The following is a 23768-nucleotide window of genomic DNA, read 5'->3' as shown; positions in this document are numbered from 1 at the left end:
TAATTACAGGAAAATCTTCACGCTACCTAAATATAGATCATGTTCACGTATATGTATAATATCTAATCTAGTAGATTAAAATTGATAGCCAATAATAGGCCTTATGCAATACTCGTGTGGAGTTTGATCAGATTACAGTTCTGAAACAATTGTTGTCGAGTATTGCTTGTATTGTAAATACATCAGTTAGTGGGTTAATGAATTACGAGAATTTTGATATAAAAAATCTTCTGTTTGTAACATACATCTAACATTCTTCCGTGAGGGATATGAACCCGTGATACACGACACAGCACTCGATTGCCCGAAAATTTTTAATTTAATTATATACAATTTTATATATCTGGTGCTATTGCTTACCATCAGGTGTTCCGTCAGTTAGTTTACCGGCTTATACCCTTAAAAAAAATATGATGATTTGTCCTGTAAATCTTGCAACGAATGAGAAAATTCTACTTCACTAGTGAAAGCCTTTAGATATGTATGGAATCCATCAAATCTATGGCATAGTATGTATTCATTCAGAACAGTGAGGGAAGGCTGAAGATAGCTTTAGAGCTAGTCTCAAAAATTGTGGAAAAAAACACTACCAGTACCTACAAAAAACAATCCATTTGGGGGAAGTAGAGTAGACTATCAAATATTTACTGAATTCTTTAGCAAGTTTTCTTTGTTCGTATAAACACATCGACTAAATTGGTTTAGTACTAAAAGTAACTAACTGACTACCAGAAACCAGATTTATGTATGCAGTTATGGTGAGTTTGTAGACTAAGTAGCGCGCTTATCAGGGCCCCGGCTTGACAAGCAAGAGTAGGTATAAGTAGTTTTTAGTCAGTAAGAGTCTAACACTCCCTACCGCCTCGCCGAGGGCAGGGGAAGTCATTGGATGATTTTCCCCCCTTAAAAAGATGATTTTACTTTCAGCATTCGTTCTCATGGTACTTCTTTCTTTTCCATTTAATTTAGAAAATATCTTAACTATTACTTTTCATTATCGTACCTTAAACAAGTAGTTTGTCTTCATAGTAATTCGCTGATCTTCTCTTTGCCTTGCATGTATGCATGCATGTTAACTGATAGTAGACTTGTCCCAAAAATACATTAGTCCATTAATCAATCAATTGATTAAAGTCACCCTGTTACTTAAAATGTGTGATAACAGATATCACAAACTATATCACCAATCTAAATCAGGTTATATGAACACATTTTAATTCATTACTATTTATTTCCAAAATTATAAGCTTTTCATCATGTCTTTTCAAAAACGACTTTTTTCAGATCATTTCTCAAAACAAACAACTATATTCTGTATTGCACCCACGTTAAAGTTGAAAATTGAGCTTTAGGTTCTTAAATTTGTAGTACGTCATTAGTATTGGATAATACAAGTCATCATGAGCTGGTTGAATTTGTAAATTCATTGTTGACTTCATAAGAAACAACTCATTCAGTCTCTAACTTATCTTATCTGTTTATATTTATACAATGAATGCTTATTGTAATCAAAGAAATTGTAAAGAGAGTCAAAGAAATCATAATGTTTTAAGAATTATTGTGTTTGAAATATGGGATGGAGATATGCGTGATAGAAGTTGTTGGAAACAAATGACAAACAATGTTTAGAAGACTAGAAGTCTGGTTATTGAAAACAATGAATCGGGTCAGTCTGACAATACCAATTACTGATGAACTTGTATCATCTGTCTAAATTTTGATGAATCTGTACGCAGTATCAATTAATAATCTCGTCAGGCTCGTGAACTAATGAGAAAAGCTCTACTAGATTGCAGCCACAGAGAGACTCTTTTCCATAAGCAGCGTGCGCAGACGTGGCGACGTCGTGTAGCCTACTACTACTTTTTTATTAATTTAGCATGTCTCATGATAATTATAGTTATTATAAAAATATAGTTAGAATTGGTTGGGAGAAAAAAGAAGGCTTATATACATATAGTAAACTACAGATATTTGTTGAGACTGGTTTACGCGATAAAATTAAATGTAGAGATAATTCTATTAACAACTTGAATAACTTGCAACCCACTTCCAAAAAAAAACGAGACAATATTATCAAAGTGCAAGTGAAGCACAATAAATTATGGGAGACATTGCTATCTTGCATGCCAATGACTCCCGAAGCATTACTCGGTTCACTGCTCACGTGTCGACCAATGCCAGAGCGTTACTGAGGATAGTCAGTTGCAACACCATTGGCCGCTGGTACGTATAAAATGGTCTGATGAACAGGTAAAAGGCACGAGTCCTGTTTTAGCAGTACAAGCAAGATAACCTAACCAAGATGATGAAACTTGTAAGTATTCGTATATATTGTGTGATGATTATTTAGTTCAGGGCAGTGGTAGCTGCCTAAGGGCTGGGCAAGTCCCTTAAAATATGTTGGAGAAAAGTGATCTTATATGCCTTTGTAACTGTATTCATCATTATCACCAGACCGTACTTCTGGACTGGTATCATCTGTTTAAAATGGTTTTGCCATCATATTTACTGTTTATAAGTCATAATTATACCTACAAGTTCTGTAAGGAAAACAGTTTACATTGTAGTTACTAGAATTTATATTATATTCTTCTTTTCGTTTTTGTCCTGTTCCTTTATTATCGATTCTAACCTCGTTTTTCATTTTCAACAGATTGTTGTTCTCGCCGCGCTAGTCGCCATCTCTGCTGCCAAGCCTGCCTTGGTGGAAGCACCTTTAGTGGCTGCGGCCCCAGCAGCAGTTGTCACTGCCACCAGCTCGCAGTACTTCCACCGCGTCAACAATGGACTAGCCGCCTACGTCGCTTCTCCTGCCGCCTACGTCGCTTCTCCTGCCGCCTACGTCGCTTCTGCTGCTGCGCCCTACGTAGCTGCGCCTTACGTCGCTTCTCCCTACGCAGCTTCAGCCCCTCTCGTTGCCGTTTAAACCAACTGACCTTGCTCTGTGATTCCCTTATGTGATATCAATATGACAATTGTTGCAAAATTAAAGATGTTTTGAAGAGTTATCTAGTGTTTTTCTAATATTTTTGTGCTTACCCGATCTGTTAATCGAACTAGAGATTCTTTGGTTGGTAATTCGACCAACAAGGCTGTCTGTACTGTAAATAAGTAAGTATAATTATGTGATTAAATATATCAACACAACTTTTATAAGGGAGGAAATCATTAAATAACTTCTCCCGGCTTGGGTGAGGCGAGAGGGAGTGTCAGACTCTTACTGACTAAAAACCACCCCGTTTCTAATCCTGCTTTTCTAGCCGGAACCTCGGTAAACCCGCTAGGTAGTCCGCAGCTCCGGGTCATGCCCTATATTATATTTTGTTCATATTATGTAAGCATGTTTGGTTCTAAATTTTCTTTAAAATATTGCCTAGTTTAATTGGAAGCCAAAGTGATGAATGGTTTGTACCCTACAATATGTCGTTATTGTCAATTTCAAATAAAATATGGTTTTATGTCGGATTAGTAGGATTTCGTTAACCTAGATTAAAAATATAGATTTGGAATTGCTGTACCGTAGAAATATTTGTGGCCATTGTTATAATATATTATCGTGACATGTATCTTTAAATCAATAATGTCTGATTTTATATTTTATCGTGGTATCTGCATTGGTAAGATACTTAAACCGCCTGTAAAAATATATGATCAATACGTCAAATTGCACCACCAGTTTTATCTCGCAATCTTAATTCAGGCGCTGTTGTTATAAAACAGTCTTGTAATAAAAGACTGAATAGTGAATTGTGGGTTTAAATACTAAGATTCGTTTCTGGTTGATATTTGTGTATTTTAGGGTAAATTTGCCAAAATTTAAACCCCCTTCCCAATCTATCCAATCTCCGATTCTCCAACAACCCTCAAGTTCCTAATCCCCAAAAAGCCGGTAACGCACTAGTAACGCCTCTGGTGTTTCGGGTGTTCATGGGTGGTGGCGATTGCTTACCATTAGGTGATCCGTCTGCTTGGTTACTAGCTTATACCATACAAAGATTCCTGCATTAGTACATTCCATGCTAAATATAAAACGTTAAACGAGTTTAGTATTTGCGTCAATAAGGCAAACCGTGGGAACGAGGAATAACAATTTATTTGTTTGTATTATTATTATGTCATATGCATACGGATAGTGAAACATTTTATGACAAGATATGACTATTTATAAGATACATTTATTGATAAATTGATAACTTAAACCAGGTGCTAATCTACTGTAATGTCAATATCATTCATACATAACAATGATGGCATACTATGCATGGTATAGGTTTCTATTCAGTTATCAACAGCCTCTTCCAAATTAGGTTTCCCTTTCAAAGTTAAAGTCAAAATTATTTATTTCAAATAGATAGGGAAGACACTTTTGAACGTCAAAGCAAATATTACAATTTATAAATTTATAATTCTAAACAATTAAAAAAAAATGTCTGTCTGTCGGTCAATCCTCTAGTGAAGCTATTTGCTCGCTCGTTCTAAAGTGATTCCTATGGAGAAGAACGAGCAAGATAGGTATATAGCACCATAGGTCTTTTTTCAATCAGGTTCATAAAACAATTCTTGGTTACACGTTCGTTCATTATATTTACGTTGGGCAGGCGTGTTGTGATCGTCGTTTAAAAAGTTCAGGTTTAGAAACAGCTTCGACGGTGCTACTCGGCCAATTCCAAATGCAATGTGTTTAGGTGAATTTTGTATGCAATTGTGTTGCCAACTGCATTATTTTGTAATTATGTAAATTATGAGATTTTAATCTGAAATATTAGGTGTAAGAATAAGTTCTTTTACGTCAGGCATAAATTAAAATATAAGATTGCTTCTTTTTTAAGATAACTTAATTGGCTATTGTACCTAAATACAGGTATGTGAATTACGCAATTGTTTTATTAAAATTACATGTTGGCTTCGCAATATTATCCTCTATTTTCATTGCTTAATCTACTCCTAGCAAATTATAATAATCTATCGTACGTAAGGTGGCTCTAGTTGTGGTTTTACCCATACACATTTCGTTAATGTCAAAAAGAGTTAGAGTCTGCCACTCTCCCTCTCGACTCACCCAAGGCGGGAGAAGTAATTGCATGATTTTCCACTCTCAAAATAGTCATATTTGCCAGACCGTTAAGCAAGTTCGTGCCGGCTAGACTACTTTTAAGTATATAACTTACCGAACAACACAGGATTTTAGTCATCCTGATAATATCGAATCGGTCTCTCGTCTCTATAGAAATAAAAAAATATAATTTATAAGTTTTATACGTAAAAAGTGAGTAAAATCGTTTGAATTATAAACTTATACATTTTATAAATAAGTTATATAGTTTGTGTGCTATTTTAGGTGTTGTTTAGAATTTAATTTTAAAGCTGTGGTGCCATTAGTTTTTGGTCTCGTGTGTGAGTGATGTGTAAATCGTGAATCAGGTTTTTGGTTGTTATTATGTTAATTGTTTCATAGTTCAAAGTTTAATTTATTTCGAACATCGTGTGGGACAACAATAGATGAGTTTGTACTCCCAGAATATGTACATATATTTACGTTAATCTCTTAATAAAGTCAGTTAAATGGCATAGTAACCTACGTTATATTCTTTAAAGTAAGTTTTCATTTGTTGTCATGTAACTATTATTAGAAGTACCTAAATATTATATTAAACTAGCAACTGACGAACTCGGTTTCGACACCAATAATTTTTCCTGTTTTCCTGCGTGAATTTTCTTTGCTATTAACTTTATGGAGTTCGAGACCTATCCAACGAATGCAAAACCATGGAAATCGGTTCGTGCGTTCTGGAGTTATAGCGTCAGGAAGGAAAACCCGACTTATTTTTATATATTAGATTTTTTTATGGAATATGTGGCAAGCGAGCATACAGGTCACCTGATGGTAAGCAATCGCCGTCGCCCATTGACATCCTAACCACCAAGGCGTTACAAGTGCGTTGCCGGCTTTTTGGGGGCTAGGAATTAAAGAACAGAAGCTATTATTTTATAATAATTTCATGGGAAAATCTTTTGACAGTTTATCACGTTGACTATTTAATAGCTAGGTAAATTGAATAATACATATTAAGAAACGAGCCATTATATAGTTCACATACAGATTAATACTTGTATGAATGCTCAATAGAATCCAAAAAAAAATCATGTAAGAAGTGAATCTCAACCTTATTTTGGATATGGGTCGCACTTAAAGTATTAAATTAATTATTTTATGAAATTATTGTAATATTAGGTGTAAAATGATGAAGTAGGTACAGTTTATTAGGTTATTAGGGTTAAAGAGGTCTACATTGCCTGTTTTTTAAGAGTTTATTGAAACCCTTCAAAGAATAACAGATACACAGTGTCAGTCCATTAACAGGGGGAGAGCTATGCTTTGGCACGAATGGGCCGGCTCGACCGGAGTGATACCACGGTTTCACAGAAAGTTGGTTGGTTTAGCTTGGGCGACGGCGATTGCTTACCATCAGGTGACCCGTCTGCTCGTTTACCGGCTTATACCATAAAAAACTATGTACATTGTACGGTATATCAGGCATATTTATAAAATGATAACTATGTTGTTATCACTGTTAGAAAACGAGTTTATTTTCAAATTGATAATCTTAACTTGTGTTGGTGACCTATACAGTATAATGTGTATTGAGGTGACTGTCTGTTTGTCATTAATCGATTTGCCAAAATCTTAATACTCAAAGAGGGTTTAACTTTGAATGGCCCTAAAGTGTATTAATGAAACTTTGGTTCAATTGTTCCTATTATTTATTTGTAAAGTAATTAGTTTTCTCATCCAAGTTTTTCTTACTATTTCCGCGTTTTGCTTTTAGCTAATAAGGAAAGTTTCTTGTCAGGACATCCTCGGATATCAATGAATATTTAACTTGAAAAACACGAATTACAGAAATTACGAGTAGTTTGGCTGTTCTTGAGTTTTGTATTTTGCAGTTACTTAGTAGCCTTATATGAACGAAATCTATATTAAAGTTTATTAGTAAGTTACTTTAATGACTTTTTATATAACTAACTATACAATACACATACCCTGTTGTATATCTCAGTAAAATCAACTATACAATATATTACACATGCCCTGTATGTACATCGAATTTCATTAAAATCCGTTCAGTAATTTCAGCGTTTTTGAAGGAAAAACTTCCTAACATTCAAACAAATAACCTTTTACATTTATAATATTATAGTGTTATTACTTAATTTTTTCACTTCAATGCACATCTGTTTTTATTTATCAAGAGAGATAATTACACCCGCGCGTAGCTTGAGCAGCCCTGATAAGACGATTTAACGTGTATAAATATAATGACGACAAACATTATGCTTAATTACTCCTCAGCCATCATGGAACGAGAGAAGGTGTTTTGTTTGTTGGTCAGCATATTACTGACTTGTGGTGAGGCGTCCAAGATCCTGGTGGTGTTCCCCATGCCTTCCAGGAGTCATGGGAACCTTGGAGATGGTGTTGTCAGGCATCTGCTGAATGCTGGACATGAGGTTAGTTCTTTTTTTTTAGTATGAACAGGGATTTTGATAATAAGTTTTGGTAAACTAGACATGGTTTTACAGTAGCTTAAGTACACTAAGTAAGCTCATACCCTGCCTGTATACCAAATTTTATTAAAATTCGTTCAGTATTGCAACGTGATTGACGACAAAATCCAAACTTATAAACATATTAAAATCTACAAAAGCAGTTACTGTTGTAAATTGATCCCAAGTTGTATGGTTAACTGCATATTGTGTGTTTTTATTATATTTCATATTCGGAATAGGGAAATAGTTTTATGATGAATTAAACCACTGATCTTTAAATAATAATTAAATAATAGTTCTTCTCGTCAGTTTGACTCTTTCCATGAATATAATTAAGTAATACAAAAATAATACTATTTACGTTACGTATTTTAGATAATATATGAACCTTGATTTATTATCGATATTTATCTTTTTCTGGTTTTCAAAACGGATTGCCTTGATGATTGTAAAGATAAAAGTTTTATCAATCAAATTACTTTTGCTATATTATATTCTAACACTGAAGTGAGGTTAATGTTTTCTATACTAACATTTTACATTGTCTTAGGATGCTTTTCCACCAGAGATGTGCTATGTAGCTATGCTAAGAAGATGTAATAGCTAAGCTGTGAAACTATGTGACCGTTTCCATTGATATTAAGCTATTGGTGTGATTAAATCTATCGATAGTAGGGAGCCATCTACATAGCACGCTTCTTTCCGTAAAAAAAACATAGCTTAGCTGAGTCCGTTACCAGTTACAAGTTGTATGATTGGTGGAAAAACGTTACAGCAACGTAGCATAGCCCATTTGTGTGGAAAAAGCACTCAATTCGTCCTAACAATGTCTAATTACTTTGAAAGAGTAATGGTTAATACGTTTCTGGAGTAGTTTGAGCTGAAGTTTGGCGTTTGACCTAGTTGAAAGTCTGGGAGGCTTAAAGCGTAACATATGTCTTAAAGTGACCTAATTTGAAGATAGGTTTGCAATTTTATGAAAGGTTAATATTTTTAGTCTTACTATGCCTATTATACCAAGACCACATGCCGTAAATAATTAGGCTGGTCCTCTCTTCGTCTTTTAAATAGCACGGTGTCTGGACATAATTAGTATTCTACACAAATACTGACTATTTACGTTACGTATTCCCATTTGTAGCACCTCTGTAATACGTAAACCTTGATTTATTATCGATAATAGGTATCTTTTTTTGATTTTCAAAATGGACTGCCTTGATGATTGTAAAGATAAGTCTTCAGCCATCAGGCGAGATAGCGGCCAAACGTCAGCTCATTAATACAAAAAAAAACAGTTTTATCAATCAAATTATAATTACTTTTGCTATAATATTATATTCTAATACTGAAGTGAGGTTAATGTTTTCTATACTAACATTTTACATTGTCTTAGGATGCTTTTTCACCAGAGATGTGCTATGTATGTATGTAATATTTAATAGCTAAGCTGTAAAACTATGTGACCGCTTCCACTGATTCTAAGCTAATATGTAGCTGGGCGAGGGAGATGCGCATATCGATATTAGGAAAGCCATCCATAGCACGCATCTTTTTATAAGAAACATAGCTTAGCTGACTCCGTTTCTACCAGTACGAATCTATGTGATTGGTGGAAGCCAAACGCGTCCACAGCAACGTAGCATAGCCCATCTCTCGTGGAAAAAGCACTCTTAAACAAAAAATTCGTCCTAACAATGTCTAATTACTTTGAAAGAGTAATGGTTAGGGCATGACGTCACGTTCTGGAGTTTGTCTCAGTTTGAGCTGAAGTTTGGCGTTTGACCTAGTTGAAAGTCTGGGAGGCTTCGAAAGTCGTAACATATGTCTTAAACTGTGACGTTCTAATTTGAAGTTGATAGGTTTGCTAATTTTATGAAAGTTTTTTTTAGTCTGCCTCGAGACTGCCTCATTGGTCGAGTGGTCGCAAGTGCGACTGCCGTACAAGGGGTTCTCGGGTTCCCGAGTCGGGCAAAGTATTACTGGGCCTGTTTCGGTTTTTCGAAAATTTCTCAGGAATAGCACGGTGTCTGGAATTGTGTCCAGTAGGCAATAGGCTCACCCCCTATTACATGGGACTTCTAACACAAACAGTGACAAGTGGGTGTACATTGTATAGCGTTATTACATGTCGTAATGAGCACCTCTGCCTACCCCTTCGGGGATAAAAGGCGTGACGTTGCTTTTTTATTTTTTAGTCATATTCGGTAGTATTTGCTAGATAGGTCTAGAGTTACTTTCATTTTTGGGGCCATAGTTGCGAGTGGCGCAGATGAGAGTTTGGTTAAAAGAGGATAATTTCTGACACAAAATAATAGTCAAACTGAGAACCTCTTTTTTCGGAAGCCAGTTAAAAAGTATGCTGAAGCTGTTTGTATTGCGCCACATCTCACTCTGGTTATTCCAAAAAATCACTATGATTATATTATAATTGCAGCTATCTAATCGCAAGCGTAGTAATTGTGCAATAACATCTTCAAACAGAATTAAATGATAAGCCTTAATTTTGACTGCACGGTTGGTGACATGACTGGTGGTTTAATAGTCTCCCCAGATTTTTTCTTGCGTCGTGGGTGCGTTTACAAACATACAAGTTCGAATACACATGACACCCAGACCCGAAACAACAATTTGTGGATCACACAAAGAGTTGGTCCGTGCGAGAATCGAATCTGCCACTCTTTACGCGGTAGCCGGTTGCCCAGCCACCGCACCAACTGTGCACACATGCGTGCAGTACTTAACCCAGTGGTCCCTTAAAATTTAGCAATTGAGCGTTACTATAACACATTTATTTGTACATTACTAGTAAATTATGTTTAAAGTAGAAGCTCTATTATTATGCTTGAGTTTATGTATATTTTTCTCTTTCAGGTCACCTACATCACACCGTTTGTTTATAAGAATCCTCCTCCAAAACTTCGCACAATTGAAGTGAGTGCCACGTTTGATATTATACCCGGTAAGTTCAGAGTTACACTGAAATATTTGTTAGTAAAATTTTATTAGTCCTCACTACTACTACTACGAGCACCTTCACTGACGGACAGACTGACAGATTGATTTTTCAGATTTGATTTTGACATTGACATTTACTTTGACTTTGACATTTACTTTCACTTTGACATTGACATTTACTTTCACTTTGACATTGACATTTGCTTTGATTTTGATATTGACATTTGCTTTCACTTTGACATTGACATTTACTTTCACTTTGACATTGACATTTGCTTTGTCATTGACATTTGCTTTGACTTTGACATTTGCTTTCAGTTTGACATTGACATTTACTTTGACTTTGACATTTACTTTGACTTTGACATTTACTTTGACTTTGACATTTACTTTGACTTTGACATTTACTTTGACTTTGACATTGACATTTACTTTGACATTGACATTTACTTTGACATTGACATTTACTTTGACATTGACATTTACTTTGACATTGACATTTACTTTCACTTTGACATTGACATTTGCTTTGACTTTGACATTGACATATACTTTCACTTTGACATTGACATGCTAGACTTTGACATTGACATTTACTTTGACTTTGACATTGACATTTGCTTTCACTTTGACATTGACATTTACTTTGACTTTGACATTTACTTTGACATTGACATTTACTTTGACATTTACTTTGACTTTGACATTGACATTTACTTTGACATTGACATTTACTTTGACTTTGACATTTACATTTGCTTTCACTTTGACATTGACATTTGCTTTGACTTTGACATTTACTTTGACTTTGACATTGACATTTACTTTGACATTGACATTTACTTTGACATTGACATTGACATTTACTTTGACATTTACTTTGACATTGACATTTACTTTGACTTTGACTCGCAATTGATCATAACGGTTTTGGTACTCACGTTAATGATTGACAAAAGCTCTACTAGTTTCAAATCACAATGGAACTCTTATTCACGAGCAGCATGCGCATTCTCAGTAATTTAGTTCGTTTTGATATCAGCTTAAATAAAGAATATGATACATTTTTTTCTTCTTTGCTCCAAAAGACAGAACAGCAGTTCAACAAAAATACTTATAAATAACCACAAGTCCCTCTCCTTTTTCCAGAGAATATGATGACGATAAAGAGTATCATGGACAGAACTATTGTCATAGAGAACATTGGCTTTCTGATATACATGATGACAGAGATGCTGAAGACCACAGTGGAAACTGAAGCGGTTCAGAAGCTGTTTAATGACCCTAAAGAAGAATTCGATCTTGTGATCGCAGAGTGGATGTTTAGTGACGTGCCTGCTGGGTGAGTTTTAATGATTATTCTGTACGATGTGGACAGAATTTCGTGAAGAAGGGATTTGAAATTGATAATAATATTATTAACATTGAGATAGTTATCTAAAGACTCAATACTGATTAATGCGTTGGCTGGGCAAAAGCCTGTCGCGGAACGTGTAGCGGGTAGGCAACCGCTCGGAGCAACTCTTTGTGTGATCCACAAATTGTTGTTTCGGGTGTGGGTGTGATGTGTATGTGAACCTTGTGTTTATAAACGCACCCACGACACATGTGAAAATACCATAATGGGGCAACGTTTCTTAAAAAAAGGAAAGTATGTAACAATGGTTTTGCCAAAAACTTCATCATTCAATCATCATCCGATTCGATTCGATCAACCTCATAATTCATCATGAGTGATTACTAATCACTCAAAATGTACCTTCCTTGTCCTTGTCTGGTACTATACAAGTATACATATTATGTATACAAGCTTTATCAGTTGGAAGAAGCAAAGTTCTGCTTTCATAGTTTTTCTTCTGTCTTTTAACAAACATTCATTAATTTCAGAATAGCTGCAATATACGACTGCCCACTTATATGGCTGTCTTCAGTAGAAGCACACTGGATGATTCTCCAGCTTGTTGATCAGCCAACGAACCCTGCTTACACAGTGGACATCATGTCAGCATACACTCCACCATTGAACTTCTGGCAGAGGGCTAATGAATTGTGGACTCAAATGAAAATCAAGTTTTTGAACTTTGTGTAAGTATTATACTGGTAGATAGAATAAGCATAAGTTATACTATAAACAAATTTTGTCAAAAGAAAACAATAAGATGAATTATGATGGCGTATATGCTTTAGGTTCGATATTATGTGAAGCTTTAAACTTAAAGGCTATTATGTAATTGACAATTGTAAAAGAAATAAAAGAATTTTTCTTTTTGTTCCTCTATTTGAGAATTTTGTACCTATGGATTTTTCACAATAATAAATCAAAGTAAAAGTTTTTGAGTTACTTTTTAAGCCAGTTTTTCGAATTTGACTAGTTTTAAGCCAGTTTTAGTTTAAAGGTTTTAATTTTTTTTGTTGGTTTATTGTTTGAGAAGTTCCGTTTGCATTTAAACTGGCAGAAGTAATCGAAGTCATAAAAGATAAAGATAGAGACATAGGTACAAGGCAAACGGGGAGAGAATACATGAAATTAACGCAGTTAAAAATATTTGTTTTCAATCTCCAGATGGTTGGATGGTGTACAAGAGAAAGCATACAATGAACTGCTGGTTCCATTTATTGCGAAGCGCGGCAAGCAACCACCATCGTTCGACGAAGTTCGCTACAACGCATCGATGATATTGTCCAATGCATATATTTCTACGTCGGTTGCTCAATCTCTCCCACAAAGCCATAAGTATATTGGAGGCTATCATATTGAAGAAAAAGTGACGGCTTTGCCTGAGGTAATAACAACTACTATTTTCTTTTCTTCTCCTTAAATAACATCTTCTGATTATTTCGTTGCGGAATCCAAGACAGTCATTCATGTTACTGGGACGCGTCAGACTTCAGTGTTCCGGTGTTTTCATTGTTGTATCTACTGTAGATCCTGGCTTACAGGAGTAGCAGCGGAATGGAAGATTGTGGCGGGCTTGTCACAAAAAAATACGAATTTTTTTAAAAGTAAAAAATTAATCTTATATATGCAACTACAACAATACGTATGTGCTATCATCTATAATTAAGAAATGTATCCCGAGAAAAGCTCATAATATCATGCTTTATTATAAACAGGACTTGAAGAAAATTATGGACAATGCAAAGAATGGAGTGGTTTACTTCAGCATGGGCTCCAATTTGAAGAGCAAGGATATGCCTGAGGAGATCAAGCGAGACCTCTTGAAAATGTTTGGTACTATAAAGCAGACTGTGCTGTGGAAATTTGAGGAGCAACTGGCGAACATGCCTTCAAATGTCCACATTCTTAAATGGGCTCCACAACCAGCTATTCTTTGTAAGTTTTCATCGATCTACTTATAGGGTTCCACAATATTTAACTCAAGGAGTGATTCATCACATCATCATCATCATCATCAACCTGTGTTCGTCCATTGCTGGACATAGTCCTTTCAATGACACACAAGGAATGATTACACTGGTGTTTTAAATCAGTTAGAACATGACAGTCGTCTTATGAAGGATCCTCTTACAGACGATAGGTTATCTTATGGTTTACCATAAATCATTACCGTAAATCAAATGACTAAAGACGGTAACTATAATTCGATTTTTAATTTTAATTTTGTTAAGACATTCTTGAGCGCTTTCAAAGAACCTGCCAACCTGTCTTTAGGGAATGAAAACATGAACGACTCTGCTTCGTGGGTTTGATGTTTTATTGTTTTTGCAGCCCATCCTAATCTTGCTGTCTTCGTAACACACGGTGGTCTCCTGTCGACAACCGAAGCTGTTCACTTCGGAGTACCGATCATCGGTATTCCTGTCTTTGCTGACCAGTTTATGAATGTTGCCAAATCAGTAAACAGAGGTTTCGCATTAAAAGTAGACCTTTCTTATTCACTGGCTGCAGAGCTTAAAGAAGCGATACGTGAAGTTACTACTAATCCAAGGTTTGTATTTAAAAGAGATATTGTAAAGAACAATACATATTTTATGGTTTGTCAATTTTTACATACATAATTGAAAAGTATTTTGGTTCATTTGAACACAATGGAAATTCTTTTCATTAAATTCTGTGTTACAATATTCTTCCTCGAGCTTTAAGATCTTGACTACTTATACGACGATAGCTAAATTATGTAATGAAATAAATAAGTAAAAACAGCAAACCCAAAAAGCTGCTTTTTAACCCGTTGTTTGTCAGAAGGCAGATTTACGTGAGACACAATGTGTTTTCTATTGTATCACAAATTACGCATGCTTACTATAATTTTCTTATTAGGTACGCACAAAAAGCGAAGGAGTTATCAGAAATCCACCACGACCGTCCAGTGAAGCCGGGAGTTGAGATGGTGCACTGGGTGAACCACGTGATCAAGACCCGCGGCGCGCCACACCTGCGCTCCCCCGCCCTGCACGTGCCCTTCTACCAGAAGATGTACCTGGACCTCGCCGCGGTCCTCGTCATCCTGTTCCTAGTTTTAAGAGTACTCTTAAAGATAGTTTGTGGAGCATTATGCTCGAAAAAGAAATCTAATACTGGAGGAAAAAAGAAGAAGAATTAGGATGATTTTAATTTGTTTTACTGTAAATAAATTATTTTAAGAATAGAATTGGGTTTCTTTATTTAATTTTACTTTATGCCGCAAATGTTGCAAGCGTTCATAGACCATGGTAATCACTTACCATTAGGTGGACCTTGTGCATTCTTGCCAACGTCGTGGTTTAAGAAAATAAAATAAAACTAGAACATTTATTTACAAAATAGTGTTATTTACCGGATATGAGTTCTCTTTTTATTGTATAGGCTAGTAAACGATCAAACGGATCAACTGATGGTAAGCAATCGTCGCAGCCCATGGACACTTGAAACACCAAAGGCGTTACAAGTGCCTTGCCAGCCTTTTGATGGTTAAGAATTTAAGAGTTGTTGTGAAATCGGGGATTGTGAAGATAAGGAACTTCACTCACACAACGCAAACGTTATTTTACGTCGTTTTTCTGTGTGGCCGTGGTATCACTCCGGTCGAGCTGGCCCATTCGTACAGAAGCGGGCTCAATTGTGGGACAAAACAAAAAGCAAGCAAGCCCATAGCTGCAATACTCTGAAATAGTTCACGTGAGTAAGTATATAAGAATATTTTAAATAAATAAATCATTACTGGGCCTAATTTACTAGACTAGTGCAACGTAGGACTGTAGAACCGCAACTGAGTAACAATTTTAAAGTATAACGAAAGATTTGAAAGATAAAAGATTTATTTTATCAAGAAACGATTGGATTTGGATATCGGCGATAATATTTTCATATAAATATGGTCTGCTTCTTAATGAATGCATTACTTAATATATGTATATTAAGAGTTATACTACCATTATACTCTTTTCATACCAGTATTAAGTCAGCCTGCATCCACGACCTGAGTATTGAATCTGAGACTCTCCACCAGTTACTCTGGTACAAAGCCTGAAATCAAAATTTAGTAAGTATATTATATTTTTACTAGTTTCTAGATGATTACAAAATTTGATTTGTTTCTTCCAATATTTTCAACGTTCTCGCAAGTATTGTTTTTTTTTACTGACGAAATATTGGCAGTTTGAACGAATGCAATTGGAATAAAAATAGGGTGACCCTCAGTTGTAGGTGACTGAGGAAAAACGTACTTTAAATAAATAATACAGTATCTTCCCAATCTTTCGAATCCCCGACTCCCCAACAACCCTTTTGCCGGCAACGCACTTGTAACACATCTGGCAATTGAGTGACTATGGGCGGCGGCGATTGCTTACCATCAAAAACAGAAAAAGATTGCTTCATAAGGAATTATTAATGTATTCTTTCCATTATTTCACGCGAATTAAAATATTATAATGTTAAACATATTTTTTTTGGAAACGATAAAAGCTATTACTTATTTTTAAAGATTAATTATCTAATTATAACATTTGAATAAAAAATATTAAACTTAACTTACTGACTACGTTAAGCTATCTTAATATTTAATCGATTTAAAACTTTATTACATAATGAGAAAGTCTAGTTTGTATATTTTCCATTAAGTTTCTGGGACACCCTATTTTGTGAAGCCCAGAGCTGTCAGTCACACGACCAGCTTGCATTCAAAAATTGCTTTTCTTTTTTTACAACGGCGACGTTGAAGTCAGACCTTTATCCGTTGACCTCCTTTTCGAAAATGTAATTTTAAATTAAACGTTCTTTTTACAAAGTTTTTTCGCAACTGAAATGTTTTTTCATAGAGGACGTAGTAGTGGCTTATGACTAGACTTTAATTTTATAGGTAGTTTTCACGTCCATATTTGTTAGTATAATTACAAAATATTGATGGTAAAAATTAAAGACTATAAGAATGCAATAGTCCAATAATTTATTATAAAACACTACAGAACTATTTTTATAGAATAGGGGGCAAAAGTGCTGTCGGGTCACCTGATGGTAAGCGATTAGTCCCACCCATGGACACAGGAGTCACAGGAACATAATATAACTATACAAATAATACAATACAAACAGCAGTGGTCTATCTGATACTGACACACTACACTTAATGACTGTCGGGCAAATAAAAATAATTATAGAGTTCTTAGAACTAACTTAGCGATTTCTCAGTAGGTACGTGTGAAATAAAGTTACTATATTTTTGTATTTACCAAAGGTACATAACGTACATAATGTATATGGAGCAAATATTGCGACATTGAATCGACAAAAGTGTCGTGTCATCGTGACTAAACAAAGCTTGATCTGAGGGCTTCATATGAGTTTGTTTTAACTCGTTTTCTTAGTCACGATGAGTCCACACGTTTTGGAAAAATAAAAACAACGTAGACAGTCTAAACTCAACATGATTGGTAAACACTTTTTTAACAAATAGTATGTTAGTTTTATCATTAATAATATCAGTTGTAGTTGAATGTATCTCTTGATACCGAAACGTCGTGTTTTTAATTTTATCACATAATATAATATATTTATTTATTTTCAATTGTTACTTAGTAAGTCCAAAGTGGGTGTACATTGTATAGGGACATAACGTGCCATAAAAGTGCATCTCTACCTACCTCTTCGGGGATAAAAGGCGTGACGTTGTGTGTTTATGTGTTACGTAGTAGTCATTTGTTTATTTACACTGGTACATATACAGTGAATAGATAGACTTAATGCTTCGGGCGTTATCTAAGACTCAATGGTTAGTTGCGAGTGACCTTGATCTTGGTGAACACGTCAATTGAATGTGAATCGTAAATATTAGTGAAGTAGATAAAGTTTGTTATTTGTGTAAGTATTGAATAATCGTTTGAAATATGTTTATGAATGTTTTTTTTTATTTTTTTTTGCGGACTCAAGGAAAGGACGTAAGGAAAAAATTAATACTAACATTAACACAATTAACACAACAAGAGCATCTCGGGTTTACCGGGGCTCCAGCTCGAAAATCAGGAGTAGGAACGGGGTGGATTTTAGTCAGTAAGAGTCTGACACTCTCTCTTGCGTCGTTAAGGCGGGAAAAATCATTGGATAATTCTCCCCCCTTAAAAAAAACAAGAACTTCTATTATCTAACGAAGATTATTGTATATAATTAAATTCCGAAGCATAGGCTAAAGATAGTATAGTGCCCAATAGATAGTACAACACACATCAAATAAATATTAGGTCGTGTATCAAGTCGTCAGGAAGATTGTAATAATCAAAGTTTTTATGTTGGTATAATTATAGACATTGAGCGAGGTCATGTTCAGCCGTAAACACATGGCGAACCCACTTGGCTTTAAGTCAGTGCTTAGCGACTGGGCTTCTCCCAGTTGTGCAGTTTCTTTTGTGCTTTTAGGCTCAAGTCATTCTGTCTCCTGTATAAAATTCACCGAGGGAAGTGGAATCTATCGTTTTTTTTTGGTCTCCTCTAATAATATCTTCTGATTTACTGTTGCGAGATCCAAGATCAGAAGCGCCGGACTTCAGTGTTCCGGTGTTTTCATGGTTGTATCTACTGTAGAACATGGCATGGAGTTGCAGCGGTTTTGGGAGGTAATGGCGAGCTTGTCTCATTAAAAAAAAAGACTTTGCATTGCGGCTGCTATGACGATGATGATGATTCTTAAAATAAACTTGTTTGTACCAAGACAATGCCAGTACGAATTTGATTATCATTCAAAAATAGAATATAGGTATCTTATCGGTGGTTAAAAAAAGCAGCTGATGCTCAGATAGCAAAGTGATAATGGTAAATAGATGTTTATTAATAAAATTGACACGACTCTGTTTGTTTTGATCGTAAAAAGCCAGTTGTGACTTCATCGATAAAATTACTTAATTGAATTTTAAGAAAAGTCGGGCAAAATATTACTTAATAGGCCTGCAATTTTAATGAAAACATACTTTTTTTGAGGAGAGAAGATCATCCAATAACTTCTTGGACTCGCCTTGGGCAAGACGAGTGGTGGTTGTAGACTCTTACTGACTAAAAACCAGTAGACTCTTACTGACTAAAAACCAATCCGTTCCTATTCCTGCTTTACGAGCCGGAGCCCCGGTTATCCACTAGGCAGTCGGTAGGTCCGGGTCTGATGGAAACACCTTACTATTTCTTACATTTTTAAAGGCACAACGATGGATATTTGGCACACACCCAAAACACATAATTTTGAATGCAATAACGAGATTTTATATTTTATTTCAGAAAATGGCATTAGCAATATGCCTGTTCTTGGGCCTTCTTCTAAGTTCGTCATGTGAGGCCTACAAGGCTCTGGTGGTGTTTGGAATGCCAGCAACGAGCCACTCTAATTTGGGTAGAGGAGTTGTGAGAAATCTATTAAAAGATGGACACGAGGTAAGTTAATGTTGGTCATTTAGTTTTCAAAATTACGTACAAATGCAGATTTATTGTTTAGTTACCACGGAGAAATACGGTTATCTCTCAAGCTACTCAAAAAGGGGACTTACCGCTGCTGCAACGCAGCTAGCCCATGTTTGGCCATGGGGCCCCATGGCCCTGGAGTCTTTCTGGATGCTTTCATGCGATTCAGATATATCTTTTAAGGTCTTTTTCATATCAGAGGCCTATCAACGTCACACAATGATGTTTCTTCGTCTTGTGTTGTCACGTCTTGCCCGGTCTGGTCACATTAAATGTCAGATTATATTAATAGATTATATTAATAGATTATGTATTTTTTTATTCAGGTGACATTCATCACTCCAATTCCAATTAAGGATCCTCCGCCAAATCTTCACCAGATTGATGTCAGCAGTAACTTCGAACTTCTACCACGTAAGTTGTTATGATTGAATTATTTGGATTAATTAATTATGCTATCGTCTATGTACGTCTTTCTTTCTTTCTCCTTTCTTTCTCCTTTCTTTCTTCTTTCTTCTTTCTTTCTTTTCTTTCTTTCTTTCTTTCTTTCCTTAATCTTTCGTTCTCACTGGATCTTCTATATAGCAATCATTATTGTCCTATTAAGAATTAAGATTCAAGATCGCCGAACGACTTAAATTTTTGAATCTCGCATATAATTTTTATTTGTCTTGGTAAGAGTGACTGCTATTCTGATATGTATAGTTATTAATAGCATTGTTGCTTTGCTTTGCAGTAGACCTAATGAAGATAGAGAGATTCTTTGAACATTCCATGCCGGCTATGCCTCGATTCTTCGTGAAGATGATGATGACGAATCTGGTTTCGAAGACAATGGAACATGAAAATGTACAGAAACTACTAAACGATACTAATGCGCATTTCGATGTTGTCATCGTTGAATGGATGTTTTCTAGCCTTAGTGCTGGGTAAGTATATTTTTATGGTATAAGCGGATCACCTGATTGTAAGCAATCGCCACTGGCCATGGTTATCCGAAACACCAGAGGCGTTAAGAGTGTGTTGCTGGTCTTTTGGGGATTAGGAATTTAAGGGTTGTTAAGGAATCGGGTATCGGGAAGAGGGTAATTGGGTCTCCAGTAACCTCACTCACACAACGCAAGCTTTATCATTAAATAAAAATGTCTCGATGTTAAATGCTATTTTTAGTAAATCATCGTCGTTCAAATAAAATTAACATTTTTATTGTTCTTAGTGTGCCCAAAATATTAATCAATTTGTTTCAGTTAGAGAGATTCCCCTCTTTGATGCTACAATATTCGACTGCCCTCTGATCTGGTTGACGCCGGTAGAAGTCAACTCATTGTCTATTGGGTTAGTCGATGTTCTACCCCATCCTGCTTACAGCACAGATCCTTTGTCATCCTACCTGCCTCCCTTTAGCTTTCTGGAGAGAGCCATGGAAATATGGACGAGACTACAAGAATCAGTTTTAGGATTCTTGTAAGTATACAGGATTCTTTAAGTCTTTAGTGCAGATTATATAAGGTGTTCTAAATGTATCTGCCACGGCTTTAATGGGAGGTAGTGTTGAGTTTGAAGATTACTTATACAATAGTGGAGACATCCCGTACTCTGGATCAGATTTAATTCAATTGATAGCAATTATTTTCATTAACGAAGCAGCAGAGTGAAAGAAATAGCTCTTTCATAATAAACTCAAACGTAGACTTTTTTGTATGAAAATAGAAATTACTTATCAATAATTTATAATTACTATTGTAATTTTCGAACGCAACACTACCTTCCGTTAAATCCGATCTCCGATCCGATCTAACAAAATTTTGTCGTCGGTAAATAAATGAAAATAGACAAATAAGTTAATTTCTACAAATGACTTAAACGATAACATAATACTGATTTTTATTTCAGGTATTATGAATCAAAAGACGCAGCCAACTACGAGAGAATTGTAGTCCCTCAAGTCGAAAAGAGAGGTCGACAAGCCCCACCACTTAGTGAAGTTCAATACAATGCGTCTCTAGTGTTGGGTAACTCACATGTGTCTATGGGGCTGCCACTGAGTTTGCCACAGAACTACAAGTCTGTAGGAGGTTATCATATAGAGGAAGAAGTGAAGCCATTACCTGAGGTACTTATTTGAAGATAAAATCGTTTTGTAGTGAACGCCTATTAACAGGAAAATGGGTTTTGTGGTATATTAATTGCATTGTGTGTGTTGAAATTGATTTGACTAAATCTAGAGTAATGAATAAAATTAGAATGCCTGTTTGTAATACTGAAATAATTAGCTTTTTATTCCATGCATATGAATATGCGAGTAAATACGACACGTACAACAAAATATTTTGTTTTTTACAATTTTTGTCTTTCTGTAATGCATGCGAGCAAAGTCACACGCATCAGCTATTTGTTAATAACATTTCTTTCTTCTTTCTTCCAGGACTTGGAAAAGATAATGATGAACTCCAAAAACGGAGTCATATACTTCAGCATGGGATCCAACTTGAAAAGTAAAGACTGGCCAGAAGAGATAAAACGTGATCTCCTTAAATTATTCGGAGAACTAAAACAAACGGTGATCTGGAAATTTGAAGAAGAATTGCCAAATGTACCGAAAAATGTTCATATTGTGAAATGGGCACCGCAGCCGAGCATTTTAGGTATGTTTTAATTTGTTTAGCAGTGTATGGATACTGCTGAAGTAATGGTACTTCTTTATACCATTATTATTTGTTTTATTTGGCTTCATTCATGGAATGATTTGTTTTTTGTTTCAGCTCATCCAAAATGCATCCTATTTATAACCCATGGAGGACTACTCTCAACCACAGAAACGATCCACTTTGGTGTTCCTACTATTGCCATACCTGTCTTTGGAGATCAGTTCATCAATGTCAAGAAATCAGTCGCTAGAGGTTTTACTCTCCAAGTTAACCTGTCTTACAAATTGGCTGCAGATCTGAAAGTGGCAATTGAAGAAATGCTGAGTAATCCTAAGTAAGTGATTTAATTTATTGAAGTGTTGTTTTGGGATCTAATCTTATACAAAGGGCTAAATTAGTTTCCTTCTTTAAATAACGGAAATATTGTGATTTCCTTTACACTTAATTTTTTGATAAATGTTTCCACTCTGTATTTTCCATTCTGTATTTATGTAATAACCTATCGTGAGACATACTAAATTAACTAAAAATGCTGCTCATGATGAAGAGTCTCTCTGTGACTCGAAACTAGTAGAGCTTTTCTTCATGAATGTACGTAAGTAAACTGTGATTTGTAGTTATTTTAATTCTAGTGTCTAGATACAAACCTGTTGGTGGTTCTACCATTTGTTTTAATGTTTACAGGTATAGACAGAGAGTAAAGGAGCTGTCCTACATCTACCACGACCGACCAGTGCAGCCGGGAGCGGAGCTGCGACACTGGGTGCAGCATGTAGTGAACACACGCGGCGCCCCCCATCTGCGCTCTCCTGCACTAGCCGTGCCATTATATCAACGACTGTACCTAGATTTAGTTGCATTCCTATCTCTAGTCTTTCTTATTTTGTACACATTGATTAAAAAAATATATCGTCGTGTTAGGTCTAATAAAAATGTAGACAGTAAGAAGAGAAATTAGAAATAAATTATTTATTTTATGAAACTTGTTGTTTTTGTTCAGTCCTACCCAGAGAACGCTATTATTACGCAGGATTGTGTACAAAATAAATATATTATAATCCTATTATTTACACCATCATTTGTGTGAGTAACTATCGTTTCGACCGGAATAATTAAAAACAATAGCCATGGATGATTGATTTAGATTTAGGTTGTACATCGATGTATTGCAGACTATGAAAAAAGGTCTAGAACTTGCGAAACGGGATCGCAAAACCGGTCCGTCCGTCAATGAACGGACAAAACAAGAAAGGGAAACCCAAGTTGTATGCATAAGATCGATTTTGCATTGACAAAACTATACTCTACAAGTTTGACCGACACGTTCCTTTTTTTAATATCATCCTTTTTTAATAAATCTGGGTGCTTTCCCTTCTGAGATGTGCTATGTTACGTTGCTGTGGATGCGTTTGGCTTCTACTAAATATATTAGTCATTGGTACATAATAATAACTTAGCACTGGTGGAAATGGACTATGATATGATAATGGACTATAGATGTTGAGCTATGTTTTTTATATGGAAAGATGCGTGCTATGGATGGCTTCCCTACTATTGATACATTGCATACTCGAGCTGCGCATCTTCCTCGCACAGCTACATAGCTTAGTATCAGTGGAAACAGTCACATAGTTTCACAGCTTAGCTATTACATCTTCGTAGTATAGCTACATAGCACATCTCTGGTAGAAAAGCACCCTAACTCAGTAGTGTTTATGTACTGACACGGAGAG

At 35.5% G+C, this 23768-nt stretch overlaps 3 protein-coding genes and 1 long non-coding RNA gene across 4 annotated transcripts; 3 read left to right on the top strand and 1 right to left on the bottom strand.

Moving 5' to 3' along the window:
- The first annotated feature begins 2166 nt into the window (after window positions 1–2166).
- LOC118277907 (cuticle protein 16.5-like) lies at window positions 2167–3011 on the top strand. The gene is made up of 2 exons (XM_035596920.2): window positions 2167–2317; window positions 2657–3011. Exons 1-2 carry the CDS (start codon window positions 2306–2308, stop codon window positions 2927–2929), a joined length of 285 nt encoding a protein of 94 aa, XP_035452813.2. The 5' UTR covers window positions 2167–2305; the 3' UTR covers window positions 2930–3011.
- A 2099-nt stretch (window positions 3012–5110) lies between these two features.
- Window positions 5111–15119, top strand: LOC118277899 (UDP-glucosyltransferase 2). Its single transcript, XM_035596905.2, has 9 exons — window positions 5111–5269; window positions 7355–7512; window positions 10423–10510; window positions 11656–11848; window positions 12394–12591; window positions 13070–13289; window positions 13621–13840; window positions 14237–14456; window positions 14789–15119. The coding sequence occupies exons 2-9, from the start codon at window positions 7360–7362 to the stop codon at window positions 15069–15071; spliced, it is 1575 nt and encodes a 524-aa protein (XP_035452798.2). The 5' UTR covers window positions 5111–5269; window positions 7355–7359; the 3' UTR covers window positions 15072–15119.
- A 137-nt stretch (window positions 15120–15256) lies between these two features.
- Window positions 15257–17373, bottom strand: LOC126911710 (uncharacterized). The gene is made up of 3 exons (XR_007706233.1): window positions 16958–17373; window positions 15899–15973; window positions 15257–15611 (listed from the first exon to the last, which is right to left on the bottom strand). It is a non-coding gene; the product is annotated as an uncharacterized LOC126911710 (long non-coding RNA).
- Window positions 17374–18489: 1116 nt separating this feature from the next.
- LOC118277906 (UDP-glucosyltransferase 2) lies at window positions 18490–23017 on the top strand. The gene is made up of 9 exons (XM_050700336.1): window positions 18490–18555; window positions 19208–19360; window positions 19714–19801; window positions 20124–20318; window positions 20656–20851; window positions 21281–21500; window positions 21813–22032; window positions 22150–22369; window positions 22720–23017. The coding sequence occupies exons 1-9, from the start codon at window positions 18505–18507 to the stop codon at window positions 22991–22993; spliced, it is 1617 nt and encodes a 538-aa protein (XP_050556293.1). The 5' UTR covers window positions 18490–18504; the 3' UTR covers window positions 22994–23017.
- Window positions 23018–23768: the final 751 nt, after the last annotated feature.

The sequence above is a fragment of the Spodoptera frugiperda genome, chromosome 18, assembly GCF_023101765.2.
Source record: "Spodoptera frugiperda isolate SF20-4 chromosome 18, AGI-APGP_CSIRO_Sfru_2.0, whole genome shotgun sequence".
Lineage (NCBI taxonomy): Eukaryota > Metazoa > Arthropoda > Insecta > Lepidoptera > Noctuidae > Spodoptera > Spodoptera frugiperda.
Note: the sequence above shows the minus strand (reverse complement) of the source record. Positions and strands in the feature narration are given on the sequence as shown.